This window comes from Dromiciops gliroides, chromosome 5 (genome assembly GCF_019393635.1).
Source record: "Dromiciops gliroides isolate mDroGli1 chromosome 5, mDroGli1.pri, whole genome shotgun sequence".
NCBI classification, from domain to species: Eukaryota; Metazoa; Chordata; class Mammalia; order Microbiotheria; family Microbiotheriidae; genus Dromiciops; species Dromiciops gliroides.
The window spans coordinates 226271335-226292448 of NC_057865.1; the positions used below are offsets into that span (position 1 = coordinate 226271335).

Sequence of the window (21114 nt, forward strand, 5' to 3'; positions counted from 1 at the left end):
CCCGGGTGATCCACTTGTGAGGCATGAGGTGGGGGGCTGGGTCGGGAAGCTACTCAGAAGCTGTGGGTCTAGCCTGTGGCAAGGTGTTGGGTACCTACCGACTCTGGGCATTCCTTCCTTGGCCACCTCGAAGTTACGAAGTGGAGAAGGGAGGGGGGTTGGCACGTACTGCCTGCCCTGGTGAGGGTGGGGCTAAAGAAAGCCAGCTGGGTCCACCCCCTGAGCCTGAGCCCAGGGGAGAAGCGGCGCCAGCTCGGGCCTCTGGTGCACGTCTGACACGCAAGCTTCTGGCTCCGTGCCTCGGGGAGCGAACTAGGCTCTGCCCTCCGGCCTCAGACTGGGTGCCTGCTGTGTCCCTTCATCTCTGATTCCTCCCTCTTTCCCTAGCCCCCGAAGGGGGCGGGGATGCTGATACTTCCCCTCCCTTTCCACCGCCTGGGATTTGGCCTGTGTCAGAGGTGCTTCCGCTGTCCGGAACATGGGGGGAGATGTGTGTGTGTGTAGGGAAGACCAGTCCCCCCCATCCCCCACCCCGAGCGTGGGAACCTAGGTCTAACTGTCAGGACCTCTGACAGTGAAGTGCTCCCGATAGAAGCCAGGCCCGGACAGGAAGGAGCCCAGGACCCATACTCCGCTTCTTAGACGTCGGTCTTTTCTGGTGTTTATTGGCATCGAGACACCCAGTCTGCTATCCCTCACCCCTCGGCCCCAACTCCACTCGGTCACAGGCACCGGTGCCCCACAGCAAGAACCACCCCCACCCCCCTACACATACACACACCCTCTTAAGGGCCCCCACTTCAGAAGTCCGGCCGATCCTTCTTCAGTTTCTTGTAGTCCATGGAGACTGCGAGGAACTGCAGGGAAGCAGGAGGGGCAGAAAGGAAGGATGTTTAGCCTGGGCCACCCCCCCAACCCAGCCCCCAGGCCTAACCCCCCACTTTAAGCAAAGGGGCCCTGAGATAGGTGGAGGGAGGGAGGGAGGGAGGAGCCCGAGGGTACGGGGATGCCAGTTGTGAATACTAAAACTCCAAGTCTGCAACGTATCAAGCGTCAGGATACTTGTGGGCGAGGGGCAGGGGACTCAGGCGAAAGATGGGGAGAGGTGATTGTTACCTTGTACTGGTCATTGGGGTTCAGGCGATTCCAAGGTTCTGGGTTGTTTTTTCTGTCCCAGCTGGGGTGGGGGCGGAGAAGGGGCTGAGTAAATAAAGGGTCCCTTCTGCGGAAGCCCTGACTCCTTCCCCCTCTCTTTGCCTCAGGGTCCCCCCCCCCCTCCTAGGGGATCGGGTAAGGGAGGGGCTGTTTTCCCTGACAGAGACTGATCTACGGGGGTAGGAGGTTGGGGGAGGGGCACAACGTTAGAAGAAGCTGACAGGGCGGGCGACAGGCAGCCTGTCACCGCTGTCAGCGTGGGGCTGGTAGCTGACAGCTCAGCCCCCCTGCCGCCCCCTCCTCCTTCTAGCTCAGGGACACCTCTCCAAGCCCTTCACTACACGTTTAGCAAAACAGTGCCGGGCTGGGGTGAAGGGACGGGCGGGGAGTGCTGGGGGAGGGGATAAGATTGCTGGAAAGAGGGGGGGGGTATCCGTGGCCAAATTGAGGGTGTGGTAGCTCAGGAGGAGGATATTAGGGCTACTGGGGAGATGTTGTGGATTTAGGGGAAGCATAATGAGGATTTAAGGGGGAGCCTTGAAGGCTCTCTGGAGGCGGTGTCTAGGGCTTGGGGTGCGGGAGTAGGAAACGAGGCTGCGAGTTAGGGCCGGGGCCAGGAAACGGGCTGGATCTGCCCCCAGCTTGCTTCTCGGAGTGAGGAAGGGTCCCATCCCCCGCGGCGGCAATTCAGCCGCCAGCCCTAACGCCGGGCCGCGGGCAGAGTGGCGTCGCCATGGCAACCGGGCAGGGAGCTCAGCGCGGTCACCCGGACCACCTGAGCTGGGCCCAAGGCTTATGTTGGATGACGTGGGCGGGGGAAGGACGCAGGGAGTGCTACAGTCCGAGGACCGATGGGTGGGTGGGGTGGGATATCCGAAGGCAAGTCCAGTTCGGGGAACCCCGCAGCTGCTGCATCGCGTGTGCAATATCTCCATCATCCCCAGAGTGTTCTTTCTCCCCCTTTCGCCCCCACTTCCCAGTCCAAACCCAAGCCTTCTGTCTGTCGTCCCTGTTGGCTCCCTTAGGCCCTTACCTGACGTCGGGGCTGCGTAAGGCGAGTCTAAGCAGGTAAAGTGCAGCGCTGCCCATGCCCAGGCCAATGAAGCTGATTAGCGGGATAAGCTGGCGTGGGGGATGGAAAGGGATGAGGGCGTTAATGTGGGAGATTTTGAGAAGTTGCCTATTTTCTCTGACCCTCAAGGAGAATGGGACCCCTTATTCCTGTCTCTGAGGTTCCCTCAACTTCTCTCTGTACCCCACAACCCCCAAAGGGCGCATTTCACAGAGAAGGGTTACTCCCCACCTCCCCAGCCTCCTCATTAATAAGAGGCCCTGAGGGATCTGGGGGCTCCATTTTCAGATTCCTTCTCTAGATCTCTTGACTCCGCACTTGTCCTAACCCTCTGGGCGACCCCCTGCCCCAACAAGACTGCTCTCTTCCCTTGCAAGCATAGGCCCATTTCCTAACGCCCAGTTAGGCTACAGCAAGGGAGGGGGGAAAGGAGTGAAGAAGAGAACGGGGATGGGCAGTAACTAAAATACTGGGATAGCAGGGCAAGAACTAGGTGAGTATTGGGATAGAGAAGCAGAAATGGAGAACTAGAAGGAGAGAGGCAAAGACGGGGGCCCATGGCGGGAATGGGACTCACTCCGGGGTTTCTCTTGATCTGCCGGATGAAACGGTCCCAAAATTTGCTTCCCAACATGTTGCTTCTGTATTCTCCCGTCGTCTTCTCCTTCTCCTCCTCCTCTTCCAGTTCCACTCTTTTTCTCCTCCAGGGTTACCACCTCTCCCCCATCCCATTTGCCTGGGGCTCTGGGAGGGGTCAGCTCAGCCCAGCCCTGAGTTTGCCTCCACCTCTTCCACTTCGCCTCCTCTCTCCTCCAGCGGCGGAACTGGGGAAAGCCTCGGAATAGGGTTTGGGGGCTGGCGTCTGCAATGGGATGCCACCTCCCACACTTCCTAGGACAAGAATATACCCCTGCCCAATTCAGCCCGAGCCCAGGCCGCTCACATTCTGAGCAATATAGTAATAACCTTCACGAACCCCCTCCCCCAACGTACCCGCAGATCGCCAAAGTATTTTTGAGAATTGAGGCTTGGAAGAAGTCGGGGAGGGTGTGGAGCAGGAAGTCCCTCTTCGAGCCAGGAGAACCGAAAGAGGGAGGTCGAATTGAAGCAGAGTCGATGAGTTGAGGATTGGATACAGGAATTTTTGTCTCCCAGTCAGTTCCAGCTTTGAACCCCGTTCAACTAGATCAGGGGTTTTAACTTTTTTTTTTGTATCACGACCACCTTTGACAATCGATTGAAACCCACACATCCCTTCTCAGAATAAAGGGGTTCTTAAAAATCCATAATTGAAGGAAACATAAAGTCATTTAAAGGTTGGTGAAAATAAAGATGTAATTGTTTTCCCATCCAATTAAATGACTCCCTTGAAATCTATACAAGGGCTCCTCTGGGGTCCATAGACCCTCTTTGGGAGAGGTGACCCTCCGGACCAGCAAGAACAAAGAGTTGGCCCAGGATTACTCAACATTGGAGCCCCTCCCAAGAATAATTGGCAGGGGTATAGGTTCTGTGACATGGCCCAGGACATCTGCAACAGGGCCCAGAGACCTGGGAGTCTGGGGGAAAGGAGTAGAGATGTCTGGTTTTGGAGGCCTTAGAGTTAAAGGCTGGGGTCTTGTGATCGTTCTGTGAAATTCAGAGACTATGTCTCTCTCCACCACCATCTCATTGCTCCCCTTCTTAGCTCCCATTGGATCAGGCTTGGAATCAAAGCCAGGGACACTGGGATGAGAGCCACCCCCACCCTCACACACTTGTTAAACTAATTGCTCAGCAACATTGTCACCAGAGACATGATAGGGAGACAGAAGGGCAAAATCTTCCCCTCCCAATCCTCTCCCCTCTCCTAAAAAGCTAGTCTGCAAGGAGGTTGGGCCAGTTTGGGAGATCTGGTAATAAGGCTGGGGAAGCTCCCCTTTTTTAAAGGAATGGGTCCCAGAAAGTATAGAAAACCCCTTATACCTGGTGGGTCCAGGACCCTTCTAGGTGGGAGAAGTCTGATTCTGGGAAACCACATTCAAATTCTAGTTTTGGCTCATGGATCTGGATTCTCACACAGATTTGAAATCCAGTTGGACTTATAGGTTCAGATTCAGTTTAGGGATCTTTTTTTTTTTTTGGTCAGAAACAGCCCATCCCCAACATCAGGGGTGTTGGAATGAAGAATAGGGGAACCAATGTATCGAGCAGGGGAAGTATACCATCCACTCTCTTCCCTCTTGTGAAGATGAGAAGGGGAAAGGAAAGGGATAAAGGGGGAATAGGGGAAGAAGGGACGGGGTGGGGGAAGGGGGGAAGTCATGCTAACAGGGAAGAAGGGAAAGGGAGAGGGAAAAGAAAGGGAGAACAGGATGACAGGAGGGGGAAGAAAACAGAGTGACAGAAGAATTCACACTAGCGATTAGAGAGTAGACACATGCATAGGAAACAACAGCTAAAGAATTGAGCCGGTCAGAGATACCTACAAACAATAGCTTTGTGTGCAGGCCACCTGTGGGTGTACGGTGCCGGTGGGAAGTGTTTCTGAGGGGAGTGGGAGGGAGAGACTCTCTTCGCTTCAGTCTCTACATTTTGGGTGGATCGTGTGTTGTGAGAAATGGCCCCTCCTCGAACTGCCCTTGGACACACTGCTGCTGAGACTCGGATGCAGACACTGCAAGCCAGGTCAAGCTAGGGAAAGGTGGATGGACACTGTCTTGGTACAAGTAGGAAACCTCAGTCTTCGTGGGTTCATTGTTAGGGGATAGTCTCCTACTTCAGAGACACACTGCTGAGTTCCTTCATCGGAGAGTAGTCCCTGTGCCTGCCCCCCATTACAGGGATCACACCCCCAATGGTTGACAATGCATCCTCCAATAATCCCTTTTCCTTTGGGATTCCTACTCTCCACACCCCCATCAGCCCACCAGCACCTGCTTCTCCTCACCCCACACCACCCGCAACTCTACTGACAACTTCCTTCCTCTCCCCACCACCCTCACCCTTCTTGTCAATGACAGCAGCTAGGCTACTAGGTAATTAGGCTGAGGGGTCCGGTTCTCTCAGCCTCCCCAGAAGATAATGAGATAAAATGTCAGAGACACAGAGAACAAAGAGATGAGAGAGAGAGAGAGAGAGAGAGAGAGAGAGAGAGAGAGAGAGAGAGAGAGAGAGAGAATGAGAATATATCTCTCTCCTCTGATCCTAGTCTCCTTATGTAGTCAGGGTAAGGGGTGGTGTTGAGCTTCACATTTCATCCAAGGGTCTCTAAGATCAGATGCCACTGGCCAGTACCCCCAGTTCCTGCTCTCCTTCACTCCCACATCCTCCTTTCCCTCCCTCCCTCCTCCTACCACCAATCCCCATGTCTAAGAAGAAAAAAAAAATCAAACATCCTATTCTTGCCTCTGCCACAGCTGGACTGCACATCTGGCTCTGGTATGTCCCACAGCTGGGGGAATGGAGGGGGTGCCAATGTGGGGGAAAGAAAGAGGGTGACCCTGGAATGTGGAATTCCTCTTCCCCCCCCCCCACAATCCTATCATGGAAAAGGGACTTAGGAAAAGAAAAAAAAAACAGCCAAAGGGAATGTGTTATGTTAAGCTTCTGAGGAAGGAAGATCACTACTTATTCTAATTCAGGGGCAGAATATGATGAAGCCAGAAGGATCCAGTATAGCCAAGCCTCCTTTCCTGCTTCCTATTTCTCAGTTGTTGAGCCCTAGACCAGTTTTTTCTCTCTAGCTCTGACTTTTGCTTTCCTCTATTCTGGCCTCCCTCTCTCAGCATCTTCCTTCCTGGTCAATCTCAGGAAGAGCTCAGAGAAGATCCCTTACATGTCTGCAACCATTTCCCCTCAGTTTCTTTATCTCTTTTCTTCCCCCACCCTTTTCTATCATCCACCTGTCTCACAGGAAGCTCAGGGTTCTTTCCTTCTCTCTCCCTCATCCCTATATGATTTTCTTTGCCCATCTCTCTAGCTCTACTCCCCCCCCCAAGGGGAAAAAAGAACTTGTCTTCATCTCTCCTTGACTGGGGTGGGGGGGGCTCTTCTTTTTCTCTTCATCTCTTTCTTGGCCTCTGTCATCTCTCAGTCTGTCTTCTCTGTCTCTGTCTCTGTCTCCCCCCACCCCTCCACCCCGGGTCTTCTCTAGCTATCTGCCGCTCCCTCGACTTTTCTTTGTCTCTTCCTGCCCCTTTCTTCCTCTCTTCAATATTTTTTTGTCTGTCTCTGCTGTATGTTTCAATTTTTTTCCCCTTTTATTCTTGTCTCTGACCCTGAGTCTTTCTCTTTCTCTGGCCCCAGGGCTAACAGCTCCTCCTCCCCCTAGTCCCAGCACTGGGGAAGCAGATTGCCAACTAGGGGACAGGACTCGGGTCCTAAGGAGTCATTAGTTGTGGATTAGCTGGGGAAACTCGGGAGGGGGGTGGGGGACTGTACTCCGACGACTCAATCTGCCTAATTATCGTTGGTTGGGCACGTTCTAATCCAACCAGTCCTCCCAGCTGCATATTAAAATGAATTGGACCCACTGGGGAGATCCCGAGGGTACTGGACCAAGCTCCGTGTGGGTCCCCACTCCAGGCTTTAGGTCCGAGTTGCTCAGCATTAGGAGAAGCTGTGCAGAAAAGCCTCAGAGCTCCACCTGCTGGGCCAGGTGGAAGCCTCCCTCCCGGGAGTTCCTGACTACAGAAAAGGGCCTTTTGAAGTCCAGGGGCTAACAATTCTTGACAAGGACAAGAACAAGGTCACTTCAGCTCAGTCACCCACCCCTGTTCATTTGGTGGGGGGAGGTAAGGGAGCGTGTGTGCATCTTGGGGCCTAAAGTGATAATATGGGAATGCACTCAGGGGCGGCCCTGGCAGATCTCCGGAACACTGAGGAGGCCCGACTTAGAAGTTGGGGCTCCCTAGGCATTTGGGCCCCGTGGCTAACGCTGACCCCGCCAGTTCTGGAGAGTTCTGCCAAACTCGTCAGTGGGGAGAAGTGGCTGGGCAGGGGCACGTTGGGTGTGGATAGCAGGGCAGGTAATGGAGAAAACTATGGCATTCAATCCCCCCTTTTATCTATGCCGCCCCCCCCCTTCCGACTCCTCCCTCTAGGGCTCTATCCAAGGTCCTGACATTTTGCTCCACGATCTTCATCTCCAAGTCCTCTAACCGACCAGATCTTACCTTTCTTATCTCTGCCCATCTGTCTCTGCCTCTCTTTCCCTCCCACCCTACTTCCCCCTCCCATTCCGACATTAGGACCCCGGGGTTGCAGCACTCCCGAGAACATCCCTGGGGCCTTATCCCCCTTTTCCCTTCATAATCTCAGCTCCTGTATGGTCTCAGTTTTTCCCGCTGCAGCTGTAGGGAGGAGGTGGTGTCCAGGAAGGAAGACAAATCAGTATCTGCTCTGTAGCAGTTCCCCGCCCCCCCCCCACCCCGCCGTCCCCCTCTCCCTGACCCCCCTCTCCCGCTATTAAGGGAGCTGGGTCCCGAGGCTCCGAGATGTGCATTATTGCATCAGCCAGACAGGAGCGGAGACGGAGAGCGAGAGAGACAAAGACATCCGCACCATCTGTTTATGCAAAGCGCTCTCCCGCTGGGGGACCCAGGCATCCCGGCCCGCGGTCCCAGCCCTCCTCCCCTTCGGCTCAGGGCATGAGGTCGTGAGCTGTATTCCCCCAGCCCTTGCTCCCCCTTCCCCACACAGCACGTCTTTGATCCCCCCTAACTCCTTGACTCCCCCTCCTGCGCCCCTGGTGAGGGGGGTGGGGGTGGGGTGGGGGGTGTCGGTGGTGATGGGGATTTGTTGATGTGATTGGAGCGGACGCGGCTGTTTCTTCAATAATGGATGGAGATGATGGAGGCAGCGGAGCCGGGAGCCAGGCCGGGAGAGGAGAGAGGAATAGAAATAGGGAAGAAGAGGAAATAGGAGGGGGCTAGATACACACACACACACACACACACACACACACACACACGCACACTCCCGTCACTTTGTCACACGGACACATACAGCGCGTCTCACACCCAGGCACACACCCACGCACTGTCACCAAGACACAAACACACCCCGAATCTCTCATACACAGAGGCTCACACGACACATCGAGACAGATAGACAAAAGGACACACACATACAGTCACAGCCAGACGCGAAGACGCGCTCTTATGCACATAATACAATGTCTGTCAGCCCTTCCCTCAATTCCTCAATCCAACCCTTCGCAGATCGCCAGGCAAATAGGCAGAGGAGGGGGTCAGGTTGGGGCTCTCATGGGATCTTGGCCTTGTTAGTGGTGTAATGAGGTCGTGGTGACACGAGGTGCCTCCGGCTGTTGACTCAACAGCTTCCTACAGCCCCAGCTTAGCTCCAGGCTCCTGGGGGTCCTGGAGGGCCGAAGCCACATTTTGAGCTTCCCCTTGCTCGAAGGGCCCCAAGAGCTTCAGCCCCTTGAGTTTCTGTCCGTCTCTTCTGGGGAGGGGGGGAACCCCCTCCCTAGACAGTGGAGGAGGAGGGAGTGAAATCATTGAGTAACCTCCCTGGGGTGGGAATAGGGCTTATCTTCAGGGAACACAGAGTGGTAGCTGCCGTCCATAATGCAAATGGGCGAACGTCTGCAGGAACCCCTGGGTCCCTTCCGCGCCACAAACCCCCTCCTTCCCAATCCCCAAGCAGGCCTTGTAGGGGAGCTGCAACATTATGCTAATTGGGTTTATGCAAACGAAAGGAACCACTTAAGAGATTTAGGGAGAAGCCCAGTATCCTTGGTCCAAAGTGGAGTAGAACTAGAGTGGAAGGCAAGAATTGGGGAGACAGCTGGTCTAGGGGGAGAAGCATCGAATAACTGAGGGAGTACGACCCCTAGACGAGTCCTGACGCCTCTTCATAGTCTCCAATACTCTTGCTCAGCTCCCCGACTTTACCAAATCGGCTTTTCATTTTTCTTGTGGTGGGAGGGGTTGGGGGAGGAGAGGTTGAAGCTCAGGGTTAGAATTATGGAATATCATAGCTGGTAGAGATTTTAGAGGTCATCTAGTTTGACCCCTTAATTTCGCAGCTAAAGAAACTAAGCTACAAAGTTTCTTGTCCAAAGCTGTTCAGCTAGGGCTGGGATTCGAACTCAGGTGCCCTGACTCCCAAATCAAGTGTTCCTCCTACCATGGCAAGTCGCATTTTTTTGTTTAACTTCGGAGGGAGGGTGGGACACAGCTGGTTTCCGTCCATCAAGGGCCTAGTGGTCACAATAGGCCCGCCCTAACCCCAGCCTGTTTTCAATTCAGTCCGCTTTCTGGGCTAGACTTCTTGACCTTTGCTGGAAGCCGAATCATTCATCATAGCTACGAGGGAGGGGATGGTCTGGGAAGTCTGGGACTCACTAGCTCCACCAGTCCCTTCCTCACATGCTCCTCCAGGAGGCTAGTTTCGCATTCTGATCCTGGAGCCTCAGGGGGTTGCGACTTGGTAAGGGTCTCCGCCTGCCAAGAAGAGTGTGGTTGCGATTTGGGGTCAATGAGGGGGGATCCCGGCATATACTATTGCTTTCCTCCTTCCTAGTTTCTGCAGTTGACCTCGATGACCTTACCCCCCCCCCAAAAAAACACACGCACCCTCCCACCCTAAACCCCACCCCGCCTCCCAATTTGTATTCTCCCCACCCCCTCCCCTCCGCCTCTCGGGCCCTTTGCTTAATTTCCTATTAACTGCTGATAAATCCAATTAAACCTCCGCTCTAATTAGGGACAGCTGCCGGCTCCGAGAGGGAAGAGCGCCCCCCCCCCCTTGTGTGTGTAAGCGGGTGAGGGGGGAGAGTGGAGAACAGCAGCCCTCCCGGGTTTCCCGACCCCCCAGCATCGCGGCAAATGAGCCGGCAAATTGGTTTCGCTTCACTGTAGTAAGGGGGTGGGAGATATCTCTCCCCCCACCCCATTCTCTAGGACTTCCCTCGGGTCTGCTCTGACTCCCACAATTTATTCTTCGCAGAGATAGGGACAAGAGTTTGTGTGGAGGAGGGGGTTGGGGTTGGGAGAAGCAGTGGCCAACCCGATGTCATTTCTACTTCCCACGCCTTTTTCCCAGTGCAGGAGTGAATCCCGATAACGGACTTGGAGCATCCTCTGGGTATCAGGAGCAGTGGGAAGGGAAGGAGCAGAAGGGATCTGGACTGGAGAACTTCGTGTTGGGAGGCTGGACTCCTCAGAACCCCCCTCCGGCCTCATCATCCTGACTTAACAGATACGGGAAGGGGGTGAGATGGGGCCTTCCTCAGGACGTTGGCCCTTGGGTCTTCTCCCTCAAGTGTGTGCGGAGTTGGAGGGCTCTAAGAACCCAGCCCCCTGATTCCAGGATCTACTTCACGGTATTCCCCCACTTTCATTTATGGGAGGGGGCTCCCTAAATATGTCCCAGGGTCCCTCCCTCCTCCAGCCCAGCTGAGCCTCTTCTTTCCCCGCCTTCCTTGCCACCAGCAGCAGATGGTACCCAGGCTCCCGCTGCCAACCTTGCCAAACGGTGCCAACCTCAAGCCTAACAGAGGCTGGACAGAAAAGAATCTCAGGCTGACCCACACCTTTTTTCTTAGGACTCAGACTCCTCCCCCCCCCCATATTCTAAAGCCTACCTCAGTATTCTCTCTCCAACTATTCCTCGACCCAAATTAAAATTCCTACCCCCCTATCCTCCCCCTCCCTTTACCTTTTCAGTCCCCGCCACCTGCCGCTGTGACCCGGCCTGGCATATTTGCATATTTGCATATGTAAATCATAACATTTGCATACGGCACACCACGGGAAGAAGGTCCAGACCGGGAGTGAGCTCTCGCTCTCTCTCACACCCAACCCTCCCCTGTCCGGGAAGCTTTCGAGGTGGGGACCAGGAGCACCCCCCCCAACTCCGCCCTTCATCTGCCCCGGCCAAGCTCCGTAGCTCCGTTCCCTCAGGACGCAGGTTGCAGTTGCTATGGAAACAGCACGCCCCACCCCCCTTACACACACACACTCTCTCTCTCTCTCTCTCTCTCTCTCTCTCTCTCTCTCCCACTCTCACCCACCGGGGTTTCAGAGACTGTAGGTCTCCCTCTCCACCCCCTGACACACTCTCTCTAACGGAGATCTTCTACCTCCCCCTGGCGGCCTCTCCTGGCCCTAAGCCCGGGGTGGGACGCAGAGCCGGGTGGACCCCCCAGGCCACACACTACTGTGTCTGTGAAGCCCTTACATTCCCTTTCGCTGGAAAACCACCCCAGTCTTGCTCCCCCACCCTAGGGTCTCCCTGCTTCTGGGGGAGCGGGTATGTAAGCAATCAGTTTACTTAGCTACAACACCCCCACTTAAAAAAAAAAAAAGCATGATGCATTCACTCAACAAACAGAACAGAACGGCCAGCTGTGGTTCGATAACTCTCATGTGGCCAACCCTCAGGCATTATTTGACTTTTTAATCTCCTGCTGGACTGGACCGCTGGGAGAGCAGAGACCCTGCCTGATACTTCTCTTTATCCCCCAACATATCACTTAGGAGAGAGCTAGAGAGTAGCTGTTCAGTAGGTTTTTTTTCACTTTCAAATTTATTTTTTAAGCTGCCAGTTCAACTTTTTGAAAACTGTTTTTAATGTATTCCTTGTTTTGTCTTTTTTTACAACTTCATTTCTAAATAAATTCCTATTCCCCTTTCAGGCAAGTCTTGCCTTGTAACAAAGATTTTTTTTTTAAAGAGAAAAAAATACCCTAAATTTAAAGAAACAAATGTTTCCAACCCTTTCCCCACAAAACTGTAATGAGCTAAGGCCTCTGCCTACCACTTAGCCTCCTGCGATGCCCCCCCTCCCCAGACCTAAAGGAGGCCTCTCCTACTTCTCCCCCACAACCACTTTCTGTGTGTTCAGGGAAGAAGCAGGGGCGGTATTCTTGTTCGGGGAAAGGCGCCCCTGCATGCCCAGTACTGCAAGTCTCACACTAGGGAGATGAGTTTAAGGGGGAACCAGCCCTCTTCGAATACAGCCCCAGCTGGCACTGAGCTGCCCAGTCGCCCCTCCCCACAATTCAGACCAGAGTGGAGTGCCAGACTGTTCTCTCCTAGACAGAAAGTAAGCTCCCTGAGGGCAGGAACTGTTTTTTTGTCTTTGTAAATCACACAGTGCCTGGTACATAGTAGGCACTGAGTAACATGATCCTGGATTAATTGGGGTGCCCGTACCCCTAAATTTCCTCCAGGAAGTCAGTGGGAAATAGCCCCACTTTTCGACCAGTGTAGACTTTGACATAGCCACCAGCTTCATCCCCTTTCTGTACCACAATCTGGAGGAGGAGGAGTCAGAGAAGGGGATTAGGATTTGGGATTAGAAACAGGGACAGGGTACTTCAGGGGTTAGGATTCCCAGGGGTTCCCAAACTGAAAGGGTTCTGGGTTAACAGGCAATTGGTGGAGAAGGAACAGGAGATAGTCGTTGTGTTAAGGGAGGGTCACCTGGTCCTTCTTGAGGGTTATCTGCCCAATTTCACGGTTTCCCACAAAGGATCTAGTCACCCGGTGCACACGCTCACCAGCCCTGACTCGGATGATGAAGTTCTGGGGAAAAAATCCAACCTTCTCCCCAATTTTACCCTGAGGGGAAGGATAAGAAGCATTGGGAAGGGGGGAGAGACAGGTCCTGATCATAACCCCTGGAAACTGGTAAGAGATAGAAGGTGAAGACAGCCCCACCCTCTATAACCATCCCAACCTATGTCCCCTCTCACCCGCCACCACTCCTCGTTAGAGTCATCAATGACTGTGATCTTCTCTCCGGGGCTAGAATAAACCAGAAAAGGTCGTGAGATAAGGGAGTCTGCCACTTAAATATATGGCACCCCAAAAGACATTCTCCTGTCCTCCATCCCTTGAGCTACACTTTGCAGGTCTGGGATGATGATGACTGAATCCTACCCAAGCTCCCCCTCTTCCCTTGCATATAAATATCTACTGTTTTCTCTCTCCCCTCCTTTGTTCTCACGGGAAGTCCAGATCATCCTTTTCCAAAGCCTTAAACCGATAGAGGGCCACAAAGTAGTGAGACTGCTGGAATCCGGGCTGCTTGTTCTGGGGAGCACAGGCCAGAAGGACATAATTAATTTCAATCCTATTTAATCCAGGACTATTTTAATCCAAATGATAAGGACTCCAAACCAGGGATCTCCCCCAACAAAGTCGTTCACATTTTAACTTCTCACAAAGCCTCCAGTTTCAGAGTTGTGTGTGTCAAGGAACAGGGGCAGGATGTACTAATTAGGGAGTGTCACCATCAGAGCTAGTGGGCATGGACTAATCATTATGGATGGGGTGGGAGGGATGAGCAGCACTGGTTGTGGAAGAATAGAGAAAAATCCTTACTTTGTCCTCAGATGTCTTTTTATCAGTCTTCTTGTCTCCCTCTGGATTTCCTGAAGTTGGGGACAGATATCTTGAATCCAGGAGAGCATCACCCTTTCAATTTTACTGCCAATTCAAGTGTCTCTTCCAGCTCTGCCTGGCTGCCCCTTTTCTTACCTCCACCAACAACCTGGTCCACAGTTATTACTCCATCCCAGACCAAACCCACCCCTATGGAAGATAGGTTTTTACTCACCAGCCTGGGGTTTTCCATTCCCAGTTTTAGGGGCTTCTGGCTCCTCTTCCATCATAGCTGCTAGGGGCTAAAGAGAGATGCAGAGTTGAGGAGTGAAAGAAGGGAGTCAGATTCTTCCCTTTATCCTTAACCTAAAGCCCAAGTTTTGGGGGGAACCTAGAAGTCATCCAGTACCATTTCCTACCCAATGAAGAAGTCTCTTCTATATCCTCGACAGGATATCCAATCCAATCACAAGGCCCATATTAATGTGAACAGGTTCTAAATGCTGAAGTTTTCCCTACTAATGAGCCAAAATCTCCTTTCCCCCAACTCCCTGAGTCAGAGAACATACATTCATTCTAATTTACAGATCTGACCACATCATATCACTCCCATGAGCAGGCCTATTTGCTTGTGTCTTTGCTCCCTAGTATAAAAATGTTAGCTTCTGGAGGGCAAGGACTATGTAATTTTCCATGTTTGTATCCCCTCATTAATAAACGTGAAAGGAACTGAAATTGCTATTGCTGCTGTAGTTCCTCTCCCCAAAGTGGACCCAGGGCCATGCCTGGGAGGAACCAGGTCAGATGGCCATTGAAGTGGCTGTGCATCTTCATTTTCACTCTGACCATTTATGCCCTGCCTCTGAGCAAATAACCTCCCTTTCCACCTCTTTCTCTGAGAACTGTAATCAAATCATTACCACCACAGCCTCTAGAAAGGGCCTGCCCTGTTGTTCCATTAACCATTTCTGTGACTTCCAGAACCATAACTCCCTTCCCTGGATACCACACCCCTCTAAATGTGTTGTCTCCCCTGGTTAGAATACAAGCTAACGAGTTCAGGGACTGTCTCCATTTGATATCGTGCTTAGCATAGTGCCTGGCACATAGTAAACACTTAAATGCTTTTCATTCATTCACAATTCTAGTTCTATTTCCTGGGACCAGGTAGAAGAAGCCCATCTTCCATAGGACAACCCCTCGAACATCTGAATATAGTGATTATACTTTAATTAGATCTTGTCCTTTCCCCTCGTAGGAAATGGCTTCAAGTCCCCTTAATAATGGCTAGCATTTAGGAGGAAGTTCGAGGTTTGCAAAGGGCTTTGTCTTTTTTTTTTTTTTTGGCAGGGCAATGGGGGTTAAGTGACTTGCCCAGGGTCACACAGCTAGTAAGTGTCAAGTGTCTGAGGCCGGATTTGAACTCAGGTACTCCTGAATCCAGGTCCGGTGCTTTATCCACTTCACCACCTAGCCACCCCCATAGGGCTTTGTCTTAAATCATTTAACCTCAAAGGCGACCCTGTGAGGTAAGTGCTATTATTATCCTCATTTTACCGATGAGGAAACTGAGCCTGGGAGGGTAAGTGATTTGCCCAGGGACTCAGTGTCTAAGGCAGAATTTGAACACAGGCCGTCCAGGTTTTTTACTGCACCACCTACCTTTCACTTGACAAAATATGCTCTTAGCTCATCTAGGTTCTGATAAAAAGTCTTTCTTCTTAAGGGTCTCTCCTTGTATGTGAACTTTCAAATGAGGTAAAATAGGAAAGGGACAGGATCAAGTCGATATAAAAGAGGTAACCAAAGGTACATTTGTTCCTATTAGGTTTCATCTTGTTAGTTTCTGCCTATCTTTCCAGCCCTCAAAGAAGTTTTAAAATTCTAATTCTGTCAGCTAGCATATTAGTTATCCCTCCCTGCTTCACAGCATCAAGAAACTTGACAAACATGTTGTTCAGGGCAAGGCCTATGCCAGAGCACCTGGGCACTTCACAAGAGTGTGCTTTTCAGAGAATTCAGCAATGCCTTGCTCCAGTGGAGGCACAATCAACACTTTCCTGATCCATTAGTCATGTGGCTTTACCGGAAAGTGAAACAAGGTTAGTTTAGCAGGAATAAATTTTCCTCTTCCTAGAAGCATCTTACCTGATAACCTCATCATAATGCCCGACTACTGTTGCCTTGCCCCCAACTGGAAGTGGTTCTAGTCCCTCAGGGTAGTTCTAAGGGATAATCTGGAGAATCTAGGATAGCTTGGTGGCATAGTCAGGAAAATCTGAGTTCAAATGTGACCTCAGACACTTAGCTGTGTGACCCTGGGCAAGTCTTTTCTTGCTTCTGTTTCTTCATCTATAAAATTGGGATGGTGATACTATCGCCTACCTTCCACGGATGTTGTAGGGATAGAAGGAGATATTTGTAAAGGGCTTTGCACACCTTAAAGTTCTATAGAAATGCTGTTATTACTAGTATTACTAAGTGTTTCTGGGAATGATGATATTTGAAGAACAACCTTTGGAAGTTTTTAAGAAGGTCTTTTGGGAAGTGGGGGCAGAAGGGGCTCACATTCTTCTTGTCTGCTTGTCCCTTCTTCCGCTCTTTGTTTGCCATGATCACTCCAGTTCGAAGTGTCTCAAAAACAGGATCATTTCGGTTGGCTAGGAGTAAAGGGGGCATAGAAAAGAACAGGAAACATTACTGAAGTTAAAGAAGGGCTTACAGGAAGAGAGGGTCTTCCTCTGTAGAAGAGCAGGATTGAGGGTCTGAGAACCTAACGAGGGAGCAGAAAAGCTTTACTTTCTACTTAGAACTCAAGGAGACTTGAGCCTAGAAGCACAGGGCTGGCAGTCAAGATAGGTGTAGATTCCTTCCAAGAATCTACAAGCCAGAGTGGCTAAAAATTTCAGTCTGAGAATAAAAGCAGGGTTTCTAGAACTCAGGCACCAAGAGACTTCAAAGTCTCACATTTCAGCTTCCCAGAAGTAGTGCAGGCCTCCAGACTGCAGAAACATTCGACCTCCCTGCCACAACTCCCTCAATCACAAGTCCTGTAGCCCAGCTTGGGTGGAGGAATGAAGGACACTTACAGACTAGGTCCTTGACGCAGGCGTACTGCTGGTCGCTATAGAGTGGAGAACTGTAGGCACGGCGGAAACCGGGGGGCTGTCAGGGAGATAGGAAGGTGAATGACAGGGAGACAGGGCTCTGGACCTAAGAGCCTTCCTCCTCTATTCAGGGAGGTCTTGTCCTATAAGACTGAGGCTGGGGAAGCACATACCAAGGAACGAATCAGGAGTAAGTCGTGAAGCATTTACCCTCCCCGCTCATGCTCGAAGACCTAACTTACAATCTTGCCAAAGCATCTCTGCATCTCCACAAAGGACTGGCAGTGTTCATGGATATTGGTTTTGCAGTTCTTGCATCGTAGCCCAAATTTGTTGTTAACTTGGTAGAGGGAAAAAACATTTGGGTGAGATCCCAAAACCTTTCTCTACTCCTAGTGCCAGAATCACCCCGTTCCCTAGTGATTTCTTACTTTTCTTAGATTTCTTCAATCTATCCACGCTTCTCTTAACTACATCCATCACCAATACCCACCTTAATCTAAATGTGTGCAATATTGATCTCTCTCTCAGTCCCTTCAACCTATAATCCCATGACACTCTACTCATCCCATCTTTCTCCATTTTCCAGACTCACGAACAATCATTCTGGCACAGACATCACAGAATTTGGGCTTCTTGAAAAAATGATCTTTGAACTTGTGGGGTTTGTCATTGACAGGCTTAGGGGGTTCAGGGGGTGGCTCCTTCTCCTCCTCCTCCTCTTCTTCCTCATCATCATCCTCATAGATGTAGTAGATGGGTCCCCCTTGAGCCCCTACTGCTTCCCCATTGGCCTGGGGCTCAGGGGGTAGCTCCATCTCCTTTCTTTCTATAGTCTCCTTCCTGAATAACTGCTTCAGCCTCTGTAGCTAAGGAGGAGCAGAGGGAAGGTTCAGACAACAGTTCTACTTCATTAGGCTAAAACCACCTGGGAAACGTTCTGAGTTGAGGGACAGGATGTTTCCTAAAGGGGAGAGATGGGGGTGGGCACTATACCTTAAATGAATTACATATAACTGAAATGAGCCCCAAAGCCCCTGGTTCTGTAGCCATCAACTCAGGTACTTTTCCCAGGTTGTAGCGTGCCCTCCCACCTATCAAAGCCCTATGTCAGAGGCTCAAACTCACCCCACTCTTTGGTGTTTCTGCTGTGAAGGATTTGGGGGAATCCAGAACCTCTTTTTCTGTCATCCTGTAAGAGTGGGGATCCCACGGTGGATACTTCATCCTTCCTCGCCTCCCCTCCCCCCTCCCTAGGGACTCACCTTGCAGGGTAGGACAAATAGAGCGTTGGGAAGAGAACCGCAGGGCTCTTAAGCTGAGAGACACACAAAGAGGGTCTCTAGCCCCCTCTTCTAGAATGAGAGATTAACCAAAGGAGCCTAAACAATAAGACTCAGTGAAAGGGCCCAGCCTGGGAGATGACAGAGGTGGGCCTACAGAAGACACCAACAGGACGGCTACCTTGATTTCTTCGTAGAAGGTCCAAGACAGACTTCTCAGTTGGGGGTGGGTCAGAGACTCCGAGAGACTGGCTCTTTTCTTCAAGGCCACAGGCAGTATACGACCCCGGATTCCTTTTCCCCCTCCCCCAAATTCTCACTTTGGAGTAGACAGGTAGAGGATCCCAGCTCCCCTCAACTCGGGGCTGCTGCTCTTCTGCAAGCCTGGGGGTGTGAGTGGGTTTAACCCCACCTCTACGTCAGGCCCTGTCCCAGCCTGCCTTGGGGGTGGCTATTTTTAAGTTTTCAGTGTAATATGACCTCCCTTCTCTACTACTCTATTCCATGGACATTAATTCCCCAACCTCTTTCCTGATCCTGGCCCTTTCTTCAGGGAAAGAAAAGACTGGAACCTGTACACCCCAAACTACTTAACAGCCAAGGGAGGCTAATGGGAGAGGTGAACTGGCAGAGGGGGATGGGAGCCTAAGCAGCCAGGGTCTGGAAACTAGTAAGAAAAGGCAACTTACGTCTGGGGTTCCCTACGTCAGTGCCCAGCCAGTGGAGGAAAGAGGATGGATGCCAGGTTAGGAGGCTTGGTGGTGGCGTTGGATGGGAATGCAAAAGGAAGTTCTCTGTCCTCTTGCCTGGGGGGTTATTACCCCCCAAACCCCCTTGGTCCTCACGTCGCCCCAGCTGATGTGTGCAGTCCTAGCCTCTCCCTTCAGCGTCACAGCTTAAGTGACAGGGCTAGAGGAGAGTGGACAGCTGAGCAACACAGCTGACACAGAGAAATTGGAAACGAAAAGGCCTGGGGCAGGGCTGGACCCTGCCCTCCCTCCCCCAAATCTCTTCAGCCACAACTGGCTGAGGTAACAGCTGCCCATCCCCACCCTTTCACCTAGGTTCAGTATAGTGGTGGCCAAATGTCTACAGGAGGGCAATTCTGCTCGCTTGGGGTGGGGGGTGGGGAGAAGAGATTTTGGAAGGCTGATTGGAATAAAGGCTACAACCTGCCCCTCCTCCACTCTGGAAGCCAGATTCTACCTCATTTCTGTCTCGTCCAGACCCGCCCTGAGAAGCCACAGGCTTCAACTACACCTATTCGCATCATCCTTTCCCGAGTCTTTGTAGGGCACCTACAGTGTGAAAGACCAATTGTGGTTTTTTGTCTCTTTATGAAGACTTCAGGCAGATGTAACTCTAGGATGAGAACTGGGGAGGGGGATAGAGAAAGACAACTGAAGTACTGCAGGATTACTTCTCAACGAGACACGGCTGCTTCCTCATCTCTGGTGGGGGGAAGGGGATAGCTTCCCTGTCTTGCAAAGGACTGGGCAATCTAACATGGTCCCCTTTCTTGAATCACCTCTGGACATTCCCTTCAGCCTCCCACACCAACTATGCTGTGTGATTGGCTCACTAAAGGCAATATCCACATGTGGAAGGGGAACTAAGAATATCAACAAGCCAATGACCAGACAAAGGGAGAGGGAGAAGAGGGAAGATGTCTACATGTTTACAACAAATAACAATGGAGAGATGGTTTCTGCTCCTTAGGAAAAAGTCATCATGACCAGTATATCACTGGCCCTCTATTTCCGGCCCTTCCCATTCCCCCTCCCTGACATGTGGATGCCCCAGAAGGTGGACTTGACAAATGTGACCAATGTGTACCTGAGGTGAATTCCATAGGGTCATAAGATAACAGATTTCTAACACTGGAAGAGCCCTGGAAGGTTTCCTTTGACAGATGAGGCCACTGATACCCAGAGACCTTGTGACTTGCCCAAGGTCATGCAGAGAGTAACAGAGATGGCAGAGCTGGGTTTCCAACCCAGGGCCTCTGCCTTTGAGTCCAGGGCCTTCCCAACTGCACCAGGCCAGCCCTCTTCTATTAGGTTGGGTGGGGAGATACTCCTACCACGGCAGAGAACAAGCTGTTAATGACCAATTCCAACGTATCCAAGTATGGAGACCCTCTAGCAGTAGGATCAGACTGGAGGAAGCTCCGAATGATGGCAGCTACCCAGCCCCAAGGGAAACTCCTGACTCAACCTAAGGTCAGGCTCTTCAACATGGGGTCCCGTGGGGTCCCAGAGCACCAATAAGCTTCTGGGCAGTAAAGTGCTGTGGAGGATGGACTTGAAGGTGGATCTACTTGTAGGCATCTGGGTTCTTGGGCATCTTAGAATCGAGGGCAACCTGAGGACAGTGAGATTTGTTGAGAGGTACAATGGCCAAGAAGGGGGTGCCTGGGGAAGCAGTGGAGGCTAATCTGTTAGGTGTGATTGTTCTCTCACTTCTGGATGTAGGAAAGGGGGTGCTGAAACTATCCTGGCTGATAGAGGGAGTCAAAATACCGCAGGTCCTGCAAGTGCAGCTTTTATTGCAGGGAACACTTACTCCCTATTCCCTGCCAGTACAGAATTAAAAAAGACTTCAGGGGGAAAGCAGAAGATGGGGCTGGGCCAGTAACTCAGTTGCATCACATCCTCACTCCATACCTGCCCCAGCAAGGCCCTGAAGCAGAAGGTTCAGCCACCTACAGGAACAGGTGGAGGATTGAGGGGAGACTGAAGAGGGGGGCAGGGTCACATCCCATTGGAAGGCAGCCCCACTCCACTCTATCCCAAATCCTTCCCTGCAACCCCCTCCCAAGGGCAGGAACAGAGAAACCAGGACTGACGTCCAGTGACAGATGATTTTTTTTTATATTTAAAAATGAAACAAAAATAAAATAAAATAAAACCCCCCAAACAACCCCCCAAAACAAACAAAAAACCCGGATTAAATAAAAATTACAGTGAACATACCCAGCAAACATCTGTATGTGCAATTAAATACTGTGTCTGTTACTGCGGCACGAACCTCAAACAAACAATATACAAGTGTTCTGGGGGGCTGGGGTGAATAGAGGAGGGGTAGGCACAGGTTTTAACTCATGGGATAGGGGAGACAAGATGGAGGGAAGTGAAAGGTAGGGGAAAATCAATTTA

The 21114-nt window shown here is 51.6% G+C and overlaps 2 protein-coding genes across 8 annotated transcripts; both read right to left on the minus strand.

Moving 5' to 3' along the window:
- Nucleotides 1-656: 656 nt before the first annotated feature.
- NDUFA4L2 (NDUFA4 mitochondrial complex associated like 2) lies at nucleotides 657-4130 on the minus strand. Its single transcript, XM_043968327.1, has 4 exons — nucleotides 2805-4130; nucleotides 2189-2277; nucleotides 1117-1177; nucleotides 657-857 (listed from the first exon to the last, which is right to left on the minus strand). The coding sequence occupies exons 1-4, from the start codon at nucleotides 2859-2861 to the stop codon at nucleotides 801-803; spliced, it is 264 nt and encodes an 87-aa protein (XP_043824262.1). The 5' UTR covers nucleotides 2862-4130; the 3' UTR covers nucleotides 657-800.
- Nucleotides 4131-11713: 7583 nt separating this feature from the next.
- Nucleotides 11714-20665, minus strand: STAC3 (SH3 and cysteine rich domain 3). 7 transcript variants are annotated; one of them, XM_043968811.1, is made up of 13 exons: nucleotides 18646-20665; nucleotides 17939-17991; nucleotides 17802-17865; nucleotides 17269-17542; nucleotides 16916-17013; nucleotides 16656-16731; nucleotides 16135-16226; nucleotides 13802-13868; nucleotides 13567-13616; nucleotides 13190-13275; nucleotides 12936-12987; nucleotides 12664-12801; nucleotides 11715-12494 (listed from the first exon to the last, which is right to left on the minus strand). In XM_043968811.1, the coding sequence occupies exons 3-13, from the start codon at nucleotides 17862-17864 to the stop codon at nucleotides 12396-12398; spliced, it is 1095 nt and encodes a 364-aa protein (XP_043824746.1). In that variant the 5' UTR covers nucleotide 17865; nucleotides 17939-17991; nucleotides 18646-20665; the 3' UTR covers nucleotides 11715-12395. The 7 variants fall into 7 exon arrangements, with proteins under 7 accessions (XP_043824742.1, XP_043824746.1, XP_043824744.1 ...); XM_043968809.1 differs by having other exon boundaries at nucleotides 17939-18028; XM_043968808.1 differs by having other exon boundaries at nucleotides 17939-18340.
- Nucleotides 20666-21114: the final 449 nt, after the last annotated feature.

Coding starts and splice junctions, on each gene's coding strand:
- NDUFA4L2 (XM_043968327.1), bottom strand. CDS start 2,861: ATGTTGGGAAGCAAATTTTGGGACCGTTTCATCCGGCAGATCAAGAGA. Junction 1,178..2,188: donor TTACGCAGCCCCGACGTCAG/GTAAGGGCCTAA, acceptor CCCCCACCCCAG/CTGGGACAGAAAAAACAACC. Junction 858..1,116: donor ACCCCAATGACCAGTACAAG/GTAACAATCACC, acceptor GCTTCCCTGCAG/TTCCTCGCAGTCTCCATGGA.
- STAC3 (XM_043968807.1), bottom strand. CDS start 17,900: ATGAAGTATCCACCGTGGGATCCCCACTCTTACAGGATGACAGAAAAA. Junction 16,732..16,915: donor AGAGATGCTTTGGCAAGATT/GTAAGTTAGGTC, acceptor TCTCCCTGACAG/CCCCCCGGTTTCCGCCGTGC. Junction 12,802..12,935: donor CTAACGAGGAGTGGTGGCGG/GTGAGAGGGGAC, acceptor CCTTCCCCTCAG/GGTAAAATTGGGGAGAAGGT.